This window comes from Choloepus didactylus, chromosome 11, assembly GCF_015220235.1.
Source record: "Choloepus didactylus isolate mChoDid1 chromosome 11, mChoDid1.pri, whole genome shotgun sequence".
Lineage (NCBI taxonomy): Eukaryota > Metazoa > Chordata > Mammalia > Pilosa > Megalonychidae > Choloepus > Choloepus didactylus.
The window spans coordinates 86,003,297-86,023,434 of NC_051317.1; the positions used below are offsets into that span (position 1 = coordinate 86,003,297).

The following is a 20,138-nucleotide window of genomic DNA, read 5'->3' on the forward strand; positions in this document are numbered from 1 at the left end:
AGAAAGACAAACAATCCAATTAAAAAATGGGCAAAAGACATGAACAGACATTTTTCTGAAGAGGAAATACAAATGGCTCAAAAGCATATGAAAAAATGCTCAACTTCACTGGCTATTAAGGAAATGCAAATCAAAACCACAATGAGATATCATCTCACACCTAATAGAATGGCCATTATCCAAAAAACAGAAAATGACAAGTGCTGGAGAGGATGTGGAGAAAGAGGCACACTTATTCATTGTTGGTGGGAATGTAGAATGGTGCAACCACTCAGGAAGACAGTATGGAGGTTCCTCAGGAAGCTAAATATAGATTTGCCATATGACCCAGCTATTCCATTGCTGGGTATATACTCAGAGGAACTGAAACTTAAGACACAAACAGACATTTGTAAACCAATGTTTATTGCAGCATTATTCACAATTGCCAAGAGATGGAAACAGCCCAAATGTCCATCAAAGGACGAGTGGATAAACAAACTGTGGTATATACACATGATGGAATATTATGCAGCTGTAAGACAGAACAAAGACATGGATCATGTAATAATGTGGATGAACCTTGAGGATATTATGTTGAGTGAAGTTAGCCAGAAACAAAAGGACAGATTCTGTATGGTCTCACTAATATGAACAGACATTAATGAACAAACTTTGGGAGTTAAAAGCTGACAACACAGGCGACCAGGAGATAGAAAGAGGGCAGAGATCAGCCATTAGATGCTGAAGGACTACAGAATGTTTAGGACTGATTGCATAGATCCAGAAATAGATAGCATAATACTGTGTGATGGTAGCACGGTATTGTAAGTACACTGAACAAAGATGTCTGTGAGTAAAGCTGAAAGAGGTGGGATAGGAGAATGTATGACACCAGAGGTAAAGATAGATGATAAAGACTGGGACTGTATAACGTGGCAAAAACTGGAGTGGCCAATGACTGTTACTAAATATACAAATATAAAAATGTTTTTGCATGTGGGAAAGCAAATGAATGTCAACCATGTAGAAATTTGAAAAAGGGATGGTATTCAGGAAAAAACATAATCAAAGCAAACTGGAATCTATGGTCAACATTAACATTGTAATATACCTCCATTAAATGTAACAAAGGCAATATGCCAATGCTAAATGTATATAAGAGGAGGATATAGGGGAGTAATATGAGATTCTTGGTAGTGGTGTTATTTGCTGTCCTTAGTAGTGTATTGTATTGTATGACATGTTATTTTTCTTTTTATCATTTTTTTCTTATTGCTAAAAAAAAAAAAAAAAATTTCTTGTAGTAATCAGTATGTTCAAGTGCTGATTGTGGTGATAAATGTACAACTTTATGATGATACCATGAACAACTGATTGTACACTGTGGATAAATGTATGGTATGTGAATATAACTCTATAAAATTGTAGGAAAATATATATATAGGGGTAAAAGTGTTGGAGAAAACATGGTGAGAGGGATGATGCCTCACCAATATGGACTAACTACAATGTGTGAACTCAGAATTGAATCTTAGAACACAGCCTAACGTGGACACAATAATTGTAATGGTCCCTAGATTGTAAGCTCTTGCAGCAGTTAACTCTATCCCTGAATTGTAAGGCCTATCTCTAAACTTTGAGATGCTGATCCCCTAGAGTATAACCTGATTGGTCTCTGGAACAATGCATATCTCTGAGACACCTGAAACTCAGAGCTAGAGCTCAGCAGATATGAATGTCAGTATTAGTGCATACAGCCACTGTCAAAAAAAAAAAAAAAAAAAGCTGAAAAAGAGCCCAGACTTCAATTAGTGATATGAATGAAGCAGGTCTGGTTAAGACCAGGGCAAGCCAGGCCAAAGGATAAAGGTTGAAACTGATTGTGTTTTAAAACTTCAACTTTCATATGAGACCAAGGGAATAGATATCTATTTGGTACAGGATCTAAATTTTCTAAACGGTACAACTCTACAGTCAATTTGTTCAAACACCACAGTTGCATGGAACTTTGAATAGGCAGTGAGATACGGTAGGTTAGTATAGGCTGGAGTGAAATAGTGACACATCCTAGAGTAATTTGGGCAGATAATAAAAAATATATTTACAGCCTCCCCCTCCCCAGCCCCGAGGATCTGGGGGAAGGTGCGGATGTGTTGGACATCCTCACCTGGACTGGTGTTGATGTTGTCACAAACATTGGGACTGGCGGTTTGATGTGCTGAGCCCTCGAGCATGGGACTTGCCCTTATGAAGCTCATTACCACAAAGGAGAGTCTAAAGTTGTATGTAATGGTGCCTAAGAGTCTCCCCCTGCGTACCTCTTTGTTGCTCAGATGTGGCCCTCTCTCTCTCTAACTGAGCCATCTTGATAGGTGAACTCGCTGCCCTCCCCACTACGTGGGACCCGACTCCCAGGGGTGTAAATCTCCCTGGCAACGCAGAGTATGACTCCCGGGGATGAATGCAGACCCGGCATTGTGGGACTGAGAGTGTCTTCTTGACCAAAAGGGGGATGCAAAATGAGACGAAATAGTTTCAGTGGCTGAGAGATTCCAAATGGAGTCGAGAGGTCACTCTGGTGGACATTCTTATGCACTATATAGATAACACCTCTTAGGCTTTGATGTATTGGAATAGCTACAGGTAAATACCTGAAACTGCCAAACTCCAACCCAGCAGTCTGGACTCCTGAAGACAATTATATAATAATGTAGATTACAAGTGGTGACAGTGTGATTGTGAAGACCTTGTGGATCACACCCCCTTTATCTAGTGTATGGATGAGTGGAGGAATGGGGATAAAAACTAAAGGACAAATGGGGTGGGATGGGGGGATGATTTGGGTGTTCTTTTTTCACTTTTATTTTTTATTCTTGTTCTGGTTCTTTCTGATGTCAGGAAAATGTTCAGAGATAGATTGTGGTGATGAACGCATAACTATGTTATCATACTGTGGACAGTGGATTGTATATCATGGATGATTGTATGGTGTGTGAATGTATTTCAATAAAACTGAATAATAAAAAAAAAAATGTACCGCATATACAGGTCAAGAATCAAATGAAAAAGCTAAAAAAGAAATCTGATCAGTAAACACGGGCTATTCCAAAGGCCTAGAATAAGTTAAACCAAATGTCAAAGAAGAGCTTTAACACAAAGCCAATCAACAATAAAACACTAGGCAAGAGAGAGAAACTGACTTTCAGAGTAAACTCATCAAGATAATCAGATGCCTAGATATCAGCAAAAAATTACAAGCCATAATGATTAACAGGAAGATATGGCCCAGTCAAAGGAACAAAATAAAACAAATCAAGATGTTGAAACAAATCTCCTAAATCAATTCAAGGAGATGAAGGAAAATAGAGCTAAAAAGATAACGGCTATTAAGAAAACACTGAGTAAATATAAAGAAGAATTTGAAAGTATAACAATATAACAGAAATTATGGGAATGAAAAGCACAATAAAAGAGGCTGAAAATACACTAGAGGCATACAACAGCAGATCTGCACAGGCAGAAGAATGAATCAGTGAACTAGAACTAGAATTTCTATTTAGACTAATGGTAAAGGTTTGGAAATGGATAGTGGTGATGGTAGCACATTATTGGGGGTGTAATCAACAGAAATGAAATATACAGAGTGAATGAGGTTAAAAGAGGAAACCCTGGATGTATATATTACTAGAATAAAAATTAAAAGATAAATTATAGGACTCTACAACACAGTGAACCCTACTGTAGACAATGGACTAAAGGTAATAGTACAAGTATAAGAATGTTCTTTCATGGGTTAAAACAAATGTATGACAAGGTGGTGATAATAGAGTGATATATGGGGAAAAAATGCCTAATGTAAATAATAGGTGGCAGAACTATTTTAATAATCGTTCATCAATTGTAACAAAGGTAACTACTGTTAAAAATAATAATAGAATTATTTAAAAAGTTCTATCATCAATAGTAAGAAATGCAAGGTGTTGGCAGTGGGATGGTGTATTATGCATGATTATTTTGTAAACTAACAACTTCTCTAATTAAAAAAAAAAAGAAATCCAAAGACTACATAGAGTTACGATAAATTTTTTAGAACCTAAATTAAGTTTTGTTTTTGAAGGCAAATGTATAAATTGTTGCCACTGCCTAGAAAATCTACTTCGAAAATTTATTCCAAAGAAATTTCATGGATTTATTCAAATATTTATCTGTAAAGATTTTGTTCAATATATTGTTTATAATATTGAACAATTGGAAACACTACATATCTAACAATAAAGGACTGAATAAACAAAATATATTACTTTAATATGAATCATAATGACATATCCAAAGTGATGTTGAATTTTAATAACATTAAAAAATGGACATATACTATTCTAAGTAAAGGACACAGGCTACAAGATAGTTCATTATGATCGTTTTTGTGTTAAAAACATACATATGCACCAAATGACAATAGTAGTCATTTTCTCTGGATGATATTATGGGTAAATGATTTTCTTCTTTGTCCTTGCCTATAAACAATTTCATTTAATAAATTAACAATAGCAATGGTAATTAACATGTACTAAGTATCTGTGTGCCAGGCATTATCCTAAGTACTTTACAGGTATGACCTCCCTTGATCTTCACAATAATGCCACATCAGAGGTTATTATTATCATCCCAATTTCACATATAAGAAAACTGAGACAGTCACAGCTGATGAAACAGAGAAACAAATTCAAATAGCAAGGAGGAGCTAAGATTCAAACTCAGCAGCCGAGCTCCAGAGCCCACAGTCTACCATCCACATTATACTGCCTCTCAGCAAATACAACAAATGATCTTATTTGCTGTATTTTATTCTATATAATGGCCAGATAAGAGAGACTATAGGACCACAAGCAAAACCTGAAAACAACAAGCAAGATGGAGGCACAGAGAGAAAGAAGGAAAGCAACAGAGAAGAAATAAATGGCAGAGCTCAAGTTCTTTAAGAAAGATGAGCTGTTTGTTGACTATTAACCTCATCATTCTAAAATCTGCCTCAAGGCTCAATGGGAAACAGTTCCTGGTCCTTTGGAACAATCCCCAAGCAACAGCAGCCCACACTTTGAGCAAGGAGCTCAAGCCTTTACCACTTCCTTGAAGGGAGAGGTACAGAAAAAGGCAAGACAAAGGGCAAGGTAAAAAGAAATACAGATATAGAGGACTGGGGAAGAAACTTAATGATAAGGTTTGGATAGAAAAGACTGATGAACCTGGGACACTGGTATGCTACTTCAGGACTCCTGAAAAGTTTGAAACTGAGAACAGAGGATAGAATTCTGGAATCATTGTCACTGGTGCAGTCCTAAACAGTGGATTCGAGAGCTAATGAGCACTTGGTCTTCCTAGTGGTGACACCTGGCATATTATAACTTCACAGCACCAAACAGAGATTAGAAAAGGGAAGTCATTATATCATTGATAGGAAATACACATCAATTTAGCCTGGGATTTCATCATTTGCATAAACAACACTAGATGAGCCCATAATGAAGAACTGTCTATTGGTAAACCACTCTACATAAAAGTTATTATTGGGTATTTAAATACAAATGAATATGCATGATCTCATGGTGCTCATATTTTAATTTTCTCTAGGACAGGAACTATCAACTAGACCTGAATTAATACTCCTCATAGTTAATCAATTAAATAGTCCTCAAATACCCTTTGCACTCACTCTGAAAGAGTATTTCCACTTTGTTTTCTAACATTCGATTTTTGTATTGTATACTCTACTACACTAAGAGTCTAAATCTTTTTAGATTATGTCACTTACCACTGTATCTGCAGAGCGTAGCACAAAGCATGGCATACAGTAGACACTGTATAAATCTTTGTTGAATGACTAAATTAATGACTTCCAAATATGACCACTTCTCTGAGTTCCCACTTCATTATCTCCACCTGCCTGTTAGACACATCTACATAATATAACTCACCTTACCCTCCAGAGTATTTCAAACCAAATTCATCACCAACCCTGACAAATCTGTGAGCCTGATGGAATCCCCATTTCTGTCACTGGCGACACTCTTTTCCTTGAATCATCTTTGATAAAGCCTAAACTTCTTAACTATTCTCTCTAAACTGAAATAGAAGAGAACCCATTTAGAAAAATATTTTTGATCTTTCCTTTAATTACACTTTTAATTACATGGTTACATAATATCTTTGAAAACAATACTATTGCTGACGTCTAGTACCATAAGACTGGATTAACTTGAAACTATGGTGTAAGTAGAGCAAAATTCCTAAAATTGCCTAATAAAAGTTTTTCGCTATATTTATTATTATTATCCCAATCAAAAGAGGTATTCTATTCTATAATGAGCTTAGGTTTTCCTGGTTCCAGTACTAGCAGAATCAATCTTTGCTCAAATACTGTGTCAGTGGTTATTCCACAATATTCCATACCTCAACCTTCTTACTCTCAACTGGTAATAACAAAGTTCAGGAAGAGGAGACAAGAGGGAACAAGAATAAATTATAGAACAGAAAGATAAAGGGGATTTTAAGGGAATTGTAATAGAAACTTGCTCTTGGACAGTTGAAAACAGCTAACCATAAATTCAGTCAATATGTTAGTAGGCAAGAGTAAAAAAAAAAGAAAAAAAGAAAAAGCCAACCTCCTCTCATTACTGGTCTCAGCTATTAACAGGTATGATATTTTCTTAAAGTACTTTCAGACTTTTGTTATTCCATAAGGGATCTTCAGGAAGAACTGGCCCAAGTCTGGTGATTCACAGGCTATTTCTCCCTGCTTCCAGTCCCTCCAGCTTTCAGTAACAGCACTTACCATCACAATGGGTCTCACTGGGATGTTCTCTTGTGAAGTGCCTGGTGGGGGATCGTTCCATTCTGGAAATTTAATAACTTCCTTTTGGTATAGAGGCTTCTTTGGATATGGTTTCAGGGGTGAGGAAGGAGGAAATCTAAAAATCAAAAGAAATTCTCTATTATTGCAGTCAGCAGGAGATGCTGATATTTTAACAATAATCCCGCTTTTTATCCTTGAGAATTTATAAAATAATTCCAGACTTCAGATATTAAATGAGCTCAGACTTAAATCATTATAGATGACTAACAGCACTCAAGGATAATATGACTTTTAAAGATACCCATTCATTAAGCCTATCAAATGATATTCATGGAGAAAAACAGGAATCAAACGTGACACATTTTAGAAAGAAACAAAACTTGTTCTCTTATTGTTTGATTTTCATGATTAAAGATGTTCTTAATGAGGTGCTAGGGTAAGCCATTTCTTTCAGCTCAAAATCTTTATTGCCTCATAACTCCAGCCATAACTTATAGATGTTAAGTATGAAAACGGGAATTATTGATAGAGAAATCCTCAGTTATAACTGCTGAGGAATAATACATTAGCACAAAAATTATTTGGCCTAATATTCACTTTTATAACTACTTCCAATAAAGATCAATCTTATTCCTGTGAATATCCAACACTTCACACTGAGACTGAAGCTTCAGTCTAGAAACTCATCTTGGAAGGAGCTAGAAAGCCACACAGTGTCCTCATACTGCCTTTCTACACTTCCTCCCTGTGCCTATCCCTTCTAGGTCTCAAGAGCATCACTTCAGGGACTAACACACAGAAGCCTATTCTAGCTCTCCTTAAACTGGTCTAGACCATACCTGATAAAGAACAGAAAAGTAATTACACATATATTTTTCTCAGAGAATTTCTTTCTGTTAGCTTGATAGGAAAAGATAGAACCAGAACGAAAAAGCAATGCAAGAACTCTAAGTCCTAATGCCAACATGAAAGTCAATAGATAGTGACTTTTTATTTTGGCCTCCATTATTACTAAATCAAAAGGCTTAAAATTTTGTCCACGATACCCATAGGAAAACAAGTCCAAATAAAGATCTTATTTTAAGGCAAATGCAGAAATAAAGAATTTTAAAATGTCTATAGCTTGCAAAGAAAGTTTATATCAAGGTGAATCAGGACAATCACAAATTCTAAGAGTACTATGGAGAACGTTTCGAAACACTGTTAAGAGACTTGAAAGAGATGACTAATGGAGGTAATAAACAGAGAAGTTTTATCTTCTCTGAAAAGAATACACAATATTTATTGAAATGTCAGTTTTTAATTAATATGTGTGCCAGTTTGGATGTATTATGTGTCAGGCCCCAGAAAAAGAGTCTAACATATAGAAGGAATGTCTGATCCACGGGCCCTGCTGCTTATCTCATAAATACCAGGTGTGCCATAAACTAAGGGTTGAAGGCTGTTTTAGGAATCCCAGTCACAGTGGCATCTAGACTCCAGGGGGCAGACAAGGCAAGATCAGATATCCCCATAAAGATGAATGACCACAAACAAGCCAAAAGGTCTGCTTCCTCCACATAGATAATACAGTGCACATCAAAGAAGAGTAGTGTGTTAAAACCCTAGTAACCAGTCAGCAGAAACTGATAAGCACTCACCCAGTTGAGGCCCAGAACACACTCAGCAGGACCTTCCCCCCCAATACCCAACGTGGGTTTTTCCTTTAAAAAATGCTGCCCTCAGATAGAGGGCCGGAGCCATTTTTCCTTTCTTTCTTTTCTGATGGCTCCCACCTGCTTTCTTCTGCTTTCTTCCTCTAATAAACCTTAAATTCTCTACTTAAACCATGACTTGCCGCGTTTGTGTGGATTCTTGAACGGCTCTGAACCTAACATTATGTACCCCAAAACGCCATGTTCTTTGATGCAATCCTGTGGGGGCAAATGCATAGTGTTGATTAGATTGGAATTCTTTGATTGTTTCCATGGAGAAGTGATCAATCAACCCTGAGTGAATTGGATAATTCCTACCATTCAGAGTGGGTGTTAATTGGATTACTGGAGTACTTTAAAAAGAGCCACACAGGCCCAGAGGCAGAGCAAGTGAAAGTGACATTTTGGAGAGCAGCTGCAGCTAAGAGAAGACAAAATGCCCCAAGAGCAACATTTTGGAGAATGCCGGTTTGAAACACAACCTGGGAGCAAGCGGATGCCAGCCATGTGCCTTCTGAGCTAACAGAGGTTTTCCGGATGCCAGTGGCCACCCTTCAGTGAAGGTACCCTGTTGATGACTTACCTTGGACACTTTATGGCCTTAAGACTGTAACTCTGTAATCAAATAAACCCCCTTTATAAAAGCCAATCCATTTCTGGTTATTTTGTATGATGGCAGCATTAGCAAACTGGAACAGTAAGCAAAAAAAGAGGTCTGAAAATCATTAAATCAAATAAAAGATAAATTAACTGAAAGATAGCTTAGTGTTTTGATAAGCAACTTATCAAGGCACATGTTCCCAATACATTTCAAAATATAACTAAATGAATCTCTAAAGCCAGTCAAAGGTATCCTACTTTGTAAGAAAAGGCTGGCTTACAGAAGTCCTATCCTAGTTCTTAGAAGCCAACAAACACAATGAAAGTCCTATTTCCAGCCAAAGTACAGCATGTAGGCACATACACACATATGTGCACATAATCACATATACACATACACACAAACACAAACAATATTGCATATAATTTCAGGGATTTTGCAGATCATCCCCCTCCCAGTCCATTCAAAATTAAACACAGCACCTCCACTACCACCACCACCGCCAATACCCACTGCCCACTCCCCCACCTCATTCCCTCACTATAATATACAATTTTTTAGATCTGGTTCCAGCCTTGTCTGTCTCATGAATTGACTGCCTGCCCTCTGGAAAGTAACCATTTTTCTAAGTCATAGCTTATTCATTTGTCAAATGAAGGAATTAAATTGGACCATCCATAAATTTTCTCCTAGCTATACAAATGCATGTTTCTTGTATTTCCCCATAAAAAAAACAAGAAATACCTTTCAAAGACTGAAGCAGAATTTCTTATGTGCAGAACTGTAATTGAAGAGATTACATCTTCTCCACGCTGAGAAGATAAGGTCTTTGCTGTGAATAGTATCTGCAGCGATTAGTAGCAGTTGTGGTACCTATTTTTTAGAGCAGAATTCGGAATCTTGACAACCTTGCCTAATAAACTACAGAAGGGCTCCCTCTAGTGGACTCTTTTACTTTGTGCATTGAAAGTTACCAATTTAATCCTAACATCATATTCATATAATCTTGGGCTGGAAAGCCTGTTAGAGATCACCTAGTACAAAAGCAACATTTTCCACTTACGGAAATTAAGTCCCAAAATAGGAAAACCTTATTAAAAGCCTTATGACTAGTTGGCCAACAGAGCATATCATCTTACACAAAAGATTTGTAAATGCTTTAGTAAGAAAATTATAAAATTTTATTGAAAGACAATATAGAAGAACTAAATCAATAGAAAGATACATCATATTGGTGAATAAGAAGATTCAATATCATAAAATGCCAACTTTCCCCATGTAACTAGTTACAATGAAATGCCAATCAAAATATCAAGTTTTTCATGAAACATAAACTGATTCTAAAACTTACATGGAAATGCAAAGGGTCAAAAATAAACAAGATACTCTTAATGAAGAAAAACCAAAGGAGGTGATTTGCCCCACCTGATATCAAGACTAAATAAGATATTATGGTATTGGAGGCATACACCAGGGTTTCTCAACCTCAGCACATTTTGGGCCGATAATTCTTTCTTGTGGAAGGCTGTCTTGTGCTTTCTAGGATTTTTAGCAGCATCCTTGGTCTCTATTCACAAGATGCTAGTTGTGACAAGCAAAAATATCTCCAGACATTGCCAAATGTCCTCTGCAAAATGGCCCCCAGCTGAGTACCATTGGCCTAGGCAAAGTGAATAGAAAACACACACACACAAACACACACAAACACACATGTTTAGAACCCTGATTTAAGACAGAGCATACATTACAGATCAATAGGAAAGTATGGTCTATTCATTAAATAGTACTGGTCCAATGGATTAATCATTTGGGAAAAGTGAAATCACATCACTGTGGCAGACTGACTTCCAAGGATATCTACAACAGTCCTTCCCATTCCACGTGCTCTTTTGCAATACTGCCAAAGAGGTAGAATTATTTCTCTACCCTTTTGAATCTAGACAAGCCCTCCAATTGCTTTGATAAATGGAATATGGAAGAAGAGAGACTGTGCCAGGTCTGGGCATAGCCCTCAGCTGACCTGGTAGTTTTTTCTTTCTGCCTTTCAGAACTCTTGTTCTTGGACCAGTCATTCTTGGAACGCTCCCTCTTGGAAATCAGCCATCATGTAAGAAGTACAACTACCCTGAAACTACCATGTTGTGAGAAGCCCAAGAGACAGGAAGGAATCCTAGAAGATGAGACACTACATGGAAAGAAAGAGTGGTCAAGGAGCACCAACGCTCCAGCTTGACTTGTGAATGAAGAGGTCATCCTGAGAGTGGATTCCCCAGCAGCTGCTGCTAATGTCCTGCTAAGCCCTTCCCAAACTCCTGACCCACAAAATTGAACAAAAAATATATAATGGTTGCTTTAAGCCACTAAGTTTGGGAATAGATTTGTTACAAAGCAATAGATAAGGAGCAGAAATTAGTGGCATTTGCATCAGGACCAGGCAGTAAGTGGAGGACTGAAGGGCCTCAGGAAGACTTGTTAGTGAGGGCTGGAAGAAAAGTGGGGAAGTCCTTACTGGAAGTTGGAGAGAAGACCCATGTTATGTAGGAGCATAAAGTTTAGTAAAACTGTCACCTACAGTAATGTGGAAAATGGAAAAGGAAACCAATAAACTGATGGAGTTGGCTAAGAAGTTTTCCAGGCAGAAGAAAGTGCCAACTGATTTCTTTTAGCTGCAATGATAAGGTATGGATAGAGAGAGATGAACTAAAGAATTAACACTTCCATTTTTGAACAGAATTTAGAAGAAATAAAAAGGGGCCAGTACTTGATGATTCAACAAATAAAATATCTCTCATCCCATCTTTCCCATCAGAAGATTCTCAAAGTAAAATTTTTCTTTCCTCATGGGAAAGATAAAATCCAGGTTGTTTATAGTAAAACATGATCTCAGGGTAGTTACAAGAGTGAAGCTATAAGATCTTGTGCTATAATCTCAGAAAAATTTAAGGCAGTACCCCATTTCAATTAAACTAACAGAACTTCAAAGAATCTTAAGGATGCTATGTCATCACAGACTTATAAGCAGCCCAAGACAGAAAAGTGCCTGTCTCAAAAGTATTTGTGTGACCATTATCTAGTCAAGCAAACCACAGTAAGCTTCATAGAAAACCCACATTTTTAAGATGATAATAAGAACAAAATCACCATCCACTTGGACTAAAAAGAAGAGAGACAGTTCAGGCTATCAGCCAGCATTCTCATACCTCTACAAGCAGGAAGCATCTGAGAAATGTATTCCACTTCAAACATGGATCCTTTCCTATGCAAAAGAAAGAATGTCTCAGGACACAGAGCCAAGAGGTCAAAAGGTGGGGCCAGGAACCACAGAGAATCATTCTCAGGAAGCAAACTGGGCCCTAATCAAGGAATGTCAGACATATATCTAACTCCTTATCAGAAGAGCTATGGACCACTGACTACTATATGTAATGCCATAATAGGATGAAACTTCGGGGCTGTTGATGGAGGAGTTACATAGTTTGCAAATAAAACAAATGTAATGGCCAGAGGCAAATTATGACATTGCATTTTCCAAGGATTGCCTCAGCAATATCTCCCATCTTATTTGCTTTTCTACAATGAATGTGACTTTGACACTCTTGTATCAGAAGGAGGAGATTATTTTTCTACCCTCCTGAATCTCAGTGGGCCCTGTGATTGCTTTGACAAATAGAATATGGCAGAACTTTCACTAAGTTGGTTCCAAGCACAGACTTTAACTGGCCTGATGGTTTCCTCTTCTTCCTTCCTGGAATGCTTGTTATTGAGATGCTCATTCTTGGGATACAACCACTTGGAAGCCAGCCACCATGTAAGTATGGCAACTACCCTAAAACCATCATGCTGTGAGAAGCACAATCCACACAGATATGCCCTAGAGGATGAGATCCCATATAGAGAGAAAGGGCAAGAAGCACAAAAGCACCACATCTGTGAGTAAAGAATATGGAAGTGGACTCATCTTGGAAGTGAGTTTTCTAGCCCAACAGATGCCTTGTGGATGAAAAGCAAACTGCCGGTCTGAGCCCTTCCTAAATTATTGACACAAAACCATGAGCAAAATAAAATGGTTGTTTTAAGCCACTAAATTTTGAGGCAGGTTGTTTCTAAGCAATAGATAACAAGTACAATCCTTCATTCAAGACCATGTATAAAAATCATGGGTAAAACCATAAAATTTAGAGCACAGTGTAAGAAAATACCTCCCTGACCTTGGGGTAATGAAGGAACTCTTTGTAAACAACATGTAAAAACTATACAACACAAAGGAAGATTGATACATTCAACTGCATTAAAATTGAGAACTTTTCAGTTCATCACGACCCCATAAATAAGGTGAAAATTTGGGAGATCTATGCAATCTATATAAATGACAAAAGGGTAATATGCAGGATATAGTTTTTAAAACTTGTAAGAATCAGTCAGAAAAAAAAAATCCTATAGTAAAAGGTAAAAGGCATGAACTGGGCATTTCCAGCTGTGGAAAGAATGATGAATAAACATATAAACCGATACTCAAACTCATCAGTAATCAAGGAAATGCAGAATAACATCCCAAGACAACATTTTACATATAACAAATTGGCAAAAATTTAAGTCAGTCAATATCATATATTTTCCACTACCGGAATAATAGCATTTCCATAGCATACCCACTATGGAGAACAATTTGACATTACCTGAGAAAGTCAAAACATACCCATATCCTCTAAACCAATTCCATTCCTAAGTAAATCCGGCTTTCCTAAAGAAATTCTTGCACATGTGCTAAAGGAGAAGTACACATAAATGTTCATGGCATCATTGTTTATCAGAGCAAAAAAACAGAAACAACCCAAACGTCCACTGACAGGAGAATGGATAAATTGATTATGATGTATTGATATGACAGAACATGATGCCGCTGTGAGAATTCAATAAGCTATAATTATGCACAACAACATGGATGAATCTCAAAAATCATAAGAAACAAAAGAACAAGTCAGGAAAGAATATGTATTCTCCGATATCTTTTATATAAACTTCAAATACAGAGAAAAAATTCCAAAAAAAAAAATATTAGAAGCAACATGAAAATCAGGATATTGATGCCTTCTCAGGGGAGGAAAATGAAAATTGTGGGTTAAAAGATAAATTTGCTTTATTATTCTTATTTAAATTTTTCAGATACAGTTTTTACACTCTTGGATTAAAGATACATTCCTCAATAAAAATATGAGAACATTCAAAAAAAAAAAAAAAAAAAAAAGCAGAGCTCCCTCTAGGGGGCTACATTTTTTTTGCTTTAAAAATTGTCAATTCAATCCTAAATAGGATTCCAGAACTATAAAGTCTCTAAGAAATCATCTAGTATAAACTCCACATTTGTACAGAGAAGAAATTGAGGCCAGAAAAGTAATCAGCCACAGCTAACCATCCAACAAAATAACCAACCTAGCTCTTTTAGTTGGCACGTCTATTGGTTAAAAAAAGCAATACAAAAATAATCCATTATCAGAACAACTATAATCAACCAATAAAACATAGCTTATGAGTCTTAATAAATTTGACTCCTAAATGACAGAGGATACAATAACTGGCGAAAACTGTTTCTTCAGCATCAACAAAAATTTACGGCATCTAGCTTCAGCCTGCCTCTTTCCCTCAGTAACCCAAAGCCTTTATCTAAAGAAAGCAAACTCAGTATTGATTATTATAGGAGCTGTTCTCTCTGAGACTGCTGTTTCCCAGTAACGAATGGATTAGGCAAACCCATAAAAATTTGCTGGGTCTCTGTGGTCTGTAAACCCATTCAACATATTTTGCTAATCCAGGAGTCTTTTATAGTATCGTATCACTTAACTGCTGAGAAAGTGCTAATGATTACATTTCACAATACTGCTTGAAGGTGTATTAAGAACATAAGTGTTTAAGGGAAGGAGAATGGGAACTCAAGCTGGAAAAATAGTTAATTGCCAAACTGAGAAATATTTCCTTATTCTATATGAATAAAGATCAAATGAGTATTTTAGGAGGGGGGAGACTAGACTGATCTAAAAGATAATCCTACTTTACTATAGGTTAGAAATAACTTTTTAGAAAGTAAATCCCATTTGCAACAGAAGAAAAAGATATAAGGTAACTATGACTTAAGCAAAAGAAACATGCAAGATTTACAAGAAAAACTACAACCATTTACAAAATAACAGGAAAAAAACATAAAGTACTTAAGTAAAAACTTAATAAAACTTACAAAAGAATTGTAGGCTTACAGTTACAAAACACTGCTGAGAGATTAAAGAAGACCTAAATAAATGGAGAGATATACAGTGTTCATGGATTGGAAGATTCAATTTTGTTAAGATATCATATTTCCCCTAACTGATCACAAATTCCACACAATTTCATTCAAAATCCCAACAGGATCTTTTTACAGAAATAAATAAGCTGATTTTAAGATTTATATATTTATATAAAGACAAAATAACTAAAACAGCCAAAATAGTTTTGAAAATGAATAAAGGACTTACACTACCTGATTTCAAGACTTAACTATAAACCTATAGTAATCAAGACAGTGTGGTATTGGAGACAAGCTAGATATACAGAGCAATGGAATAGCATATGCTTTAAATGAGGGACTCTATAAGGTGCTGTGTCTTCCATAGGAAAAATACATGGGTCCAGAAGCAAAGAGGTCAAAGCACAAGTAGCCCTACCTTCCATCCCTCCCATGACCCACTGTGGGAACCTGTGATTCCTATCCCCACATCTCTAGGTTCTGCTGTTAGAGGTCCTGTCCCAAAAGGGACATACTCTTGCCAGGAAACACAGCAAGGGCACTTTGGACTATTTGTGGCCAGGAACCAGCAGAAGAGAAGAGGAATCACTATCATGGCAGGGCTAATTGTTCTTACACAATGAGGGCAGGGAGGATTAACTATGGCACGCAGGAGACATGTCTGGGCACCTTTTGGTACCTCCTTGCCACACTGTATCCGTGAAAGGGCATGTGCAGAAACATCAGCTGGAGAAGTGCATGATTATCAAGGTTTCAGACCCTCCAGAATGAACTTTTGGGTCCCACCACCAGGTAAGCCTTCCAAGCGTTGCAGAGTAAAAGCTGAGGGAGAAGGAATTGACAACGGATAGGGGAGAAGAAAGAGGAGTTGAACCAGTTGTAGCCCTGAAACCAGCTACAGCAACAGGGGCTATATTTCTTTCTAGTAACTTCCCTTTTGGAGGTTTCTGATCAGGAGGAAAGGGCCATGAACACATGTGGAGAAGCAGATCTGTAAGCACAAGAGCTAAACTGTGCCAGCCATGGAGATGCCCGCTCATATCTCCCAGAGCGAGGCCACAAGTGTCCAACTGCTGTGCCTTTCCCCTGGAGGTCACGGTACCCCCAGGATGCTTCCAGTCAATCATGAGCACAGTGGGGTTAACCGGAGCCAGGACAATCCTACCAGAGCATGCAGGACTACTCTAACAAGCAACCTTTGCTCGGACACTCCCCATCAGCCTGGCCAGGACATTCTCAGAACTGTGCTCTGCAGCCTTAGACAGTTCCTACCCAATTCTTCCCTCTGCCCTTCACCAGGGTCAGACCTGCATCACAGCCTGAAGGTTAGCTCCATTTACTCCTGTCCCCTCCCCTTTATACTTTCCAGGTCTGCCCCCTACCCCCACCCCATTAAATCTCTTGCACATCTAATCCCATCTTGACATCTCCTTCCTGGAGGACCTGAAATAACAGAATAGTCTATCAGTGTGTACTCATCTATGTGTGATGGACTATCAATTCAACAAAATGAGCACCTGCTACATATCAGACATCTGGGTAATAGAGAAATTTGTCTGGCCTCAGCCACTCTTAGTTTGCAAGCTTATCACTGACTCAATTAAGAAGAACAATCTGTCAACAACCTTTCTAAATCTCATCTTGTAACCTGCATCTCAAAGCAAGTTCCTACCATTCTTAGCAAGTTATGATTTAGAATTAACTGAGAAAACCTGATTATTATCTACAAAATCTTTATTATTTTGTTTTGAAGTCAACAGTATCTTAGAACTACTCATCTGCAATCTATCTTCTCTAGCCAAAAGACTTTTCTCTTCTGTTGAAAATGGAGGCATTCAGAGAGCCATGCTCCTTTGATTTTTCTGGATTTCCTTGTTCCATGCCCTGTTTGATAATGCTCTCTGATAATAAGTAGGCATGATGAATTCCTAAGAGAGAGAAACCTAGGTAAGGATTAAAGAAAAAAAGAAAAGTTCAAGGGCAAGTTGGTGAAGAAAAACTGAATAAAACAAATAAATATAAAGAGAAGGGATAAAGAAACCTGAGAGAGATCATGAAAAGCAGGACCACAATCACAAATGAAGGGTCAGGATAGAAAGATAAAACATAGGTCCAAGAAGATCATGAGTTAATTACCAAAAATCCCAAAGCCTAATAAAAGATGTTACAGAAACAAAAGTTTATCAGTAATCAAGAGTTGCCTTTTATGACTCAGGACAATATATGTCAACATTCTGTTTAACACACCTACAAGTACTGTCATGTTTTGCCTCCAAAGATGGCAGTGATAATAATGTAACCTCAGTTAGAATCAGTTTGATTTAATGGCCCATTACATAACTTTCAACCCTGGGCCCATATCTAACCTGCTTACTAGTTATTCTTGTGATACTGTTTCATGCCTCAAGGAATACAAGAATCTTGAGCTCAAATCCTCCCCGTCCCTGATTGTTACATGCCAGTCCATCTGCTGCTTTACTTTTGGGCAGTCCACATGCACTCAACAATCACTGCCTTATTCCTAGGCCCAGTGAGTTGTCCTGGTTTTGCTTACTCTACAGGCACTGCTTGATACGTCGTTCTGGATTCTTGGTTGCAGCTGTAAGCAACAGAAACTAATTCTGGCTAATTTAATGAGAAAGGAATGAAGGTATCAAGTCACAAAATCAATAAGAGAACTGGAGAAACTTAATTGGGGGGGAAGGGAAGAAGAAAAGACAGAAACGCTGAGACAAGGGGTCAAAGGGAGGTCACAAAGCAGGAACAACCATTAAGGTCATACTCGAAGAACAGTGTCGTCAGAAAGCCACCACTAGCACTGCAGTCTCTAGATGACTTTGCCCCTAATCCTCCTATCCTTGCTCCCACAGGCTGCTGCTGCTACAAGAAATACTAGGCTGCCCCATACACTTTGCAATATTCAATCAAGAATAAAAGTCCTGGAGAGTGAGGTCATCAAGATGGTGACATAAAACATCTCCAGGAAAAGTCTCCCATCAGAAATAACTAATAAAAGGACAAATTCCATTTACTTCAAACTGGTGAAGGACTGTACAAATGCTGAATCAAAGAAGAAAAAAAAAAAAGAAAGAAAGAAAGCCACTGAAACAGAAGGCAGGAGATCTGAGACTAGGAACTGCCAATCCAGACCCTGCCCCTTGACTCGGTCCACACAGCTTAAGAGTCACATAGTGGTAGAATGCCAGCCCAAGTACATCCTGCCATGGACACACCCCACAGAGCCACTCACAGCAGCAAGTCAGAACCCCAAGCATGTGCAGGCACAGGGATCCTGGGCCACAAAGACCCAGGGCAGAACTCAAGCAGGTGGTGAGTACTGTGCATGCAAAAATATCCCCAGGAAACAAAACAGACCCACATCAAAACTGTTGGCTCAAGAGGTACACACACCCAACCCAGCCTCTAACTGCTGGAGCAAGTAAACAAAAAAAAAAATGGGTGTTTTTGAACCCTGACCCCATCTGGCTCCCTAGGGTGGGATACCCTAAAGTGGAAGTTAGCAGAGGCAGAAAAGCCTCACAAAAAGGGGGGAGGGGGGGGGGGCGGAGGTAAAGGGGAACCAAACTGCTGTAAGGCAGGATAGGACACAGAACTGAACAGTATAATGAAAATGGGCACTGAGCAGGGAAGAGCAGTTGAGCACAGGAGCTAGGGAGAAAAATCTGCAACAACAATAAAAAAAAACAAAACCTGAGCAGCTGGGGACACCTGGAGAAGGAACAGAGGAAAGGAATCCTTCTTCTAGAGGTGCACATATAAGAGCAATCTTAATAGTAGCACCACCTGACCAGGGCAAGAAACAGGTGCAGAAGACCTAAGAAAATAAGAATAGTTTCTAAACATAGGCTGCTGTAAAGGTTCAGTATAAGGTGGACTTAACATTTCAAGCATTGATGAAGAGCTTAAACACACACAGCCAATCTACAATAAAACCCTAGGCAAGAAGGAGAAACTGACTTTCAGGGTTAGAATATCAAAACAATCAGACTCCCAGACACCAGGAAAAATTACAAACCATACTGAGGAACAAGAAGATATGACTCATTCAAGAGAACAAATTAAAACTTCAAAGGAGCAGTGTAAAATGGTGCAACCTCTGTGGAAGACAGTTTGGCGGGTCCTCAGAAAGCTAATCCTAGAACTACCATATGACTCTGAAACCGCACTAGTAGGTATATACCAAAAAGAAATGAAAAAAGGAACTCAAACAGATATTTGCAAACCTATGTTCATAACAGCATTATTCACAATTGCCAAAAATGGAAGCAATCCTTTTGTCCATCCACTACAAATGGATAAATAAAATGTGGCATATACAAACAATGAAATATTATTCAGCTGTAAAAAGGAATGAAGTCCTGATCCATAGGACAACATGGATGAACCTTGAAGACATCATGTTGCATAAAATAAGCCATACACAAAGGACAAATACTGTGTGATCTCACTGAGTTGAAACAATTACAACAAGCAAACTCATAGAGTCAGAATCTAGAATATAGGTTACCAGGGGACCAAGTGGGGATAGGTTATGGGAAGTTAAGGCTTAAAATATACAGGATTCCTATTTGAAATGACAGAAATATTTTGGTAATGGATGGTGGGAGATGGCAGCACAACATTGTGAATGCAATTTAAAAAAGAAAAAAACTTCAGAGGAGACACAGACTTTGGAACAACTAAACAAAGAGGTTCAATCAAATCTCCTAAATC

The 20,138-nt window shown here is 37.9% G+C and overlaps 1 protein-coding gene across 1 annotated transcript in view; it reads right to left on the reverse strand.

The window, feature by feature from the left end:
• DEPDC1B (DEP domain containing 1B) overlaps nt 1–20,138 on the reverse strand; it is a 96,049-nt gene that overhangs the window by 49,461 nt on the left and 26,450 nt on the right. The window contains exon 3 of the mRNA XM_037799120.1: nt 6,812–6,947. Coding sequence (XP_037655048.1) covers nt 6,812–6,947 — 136 coding nt within the window. The remainder of the gene's footprint in view (nt 1–6,811; nt 6,948–20,138) is intronic.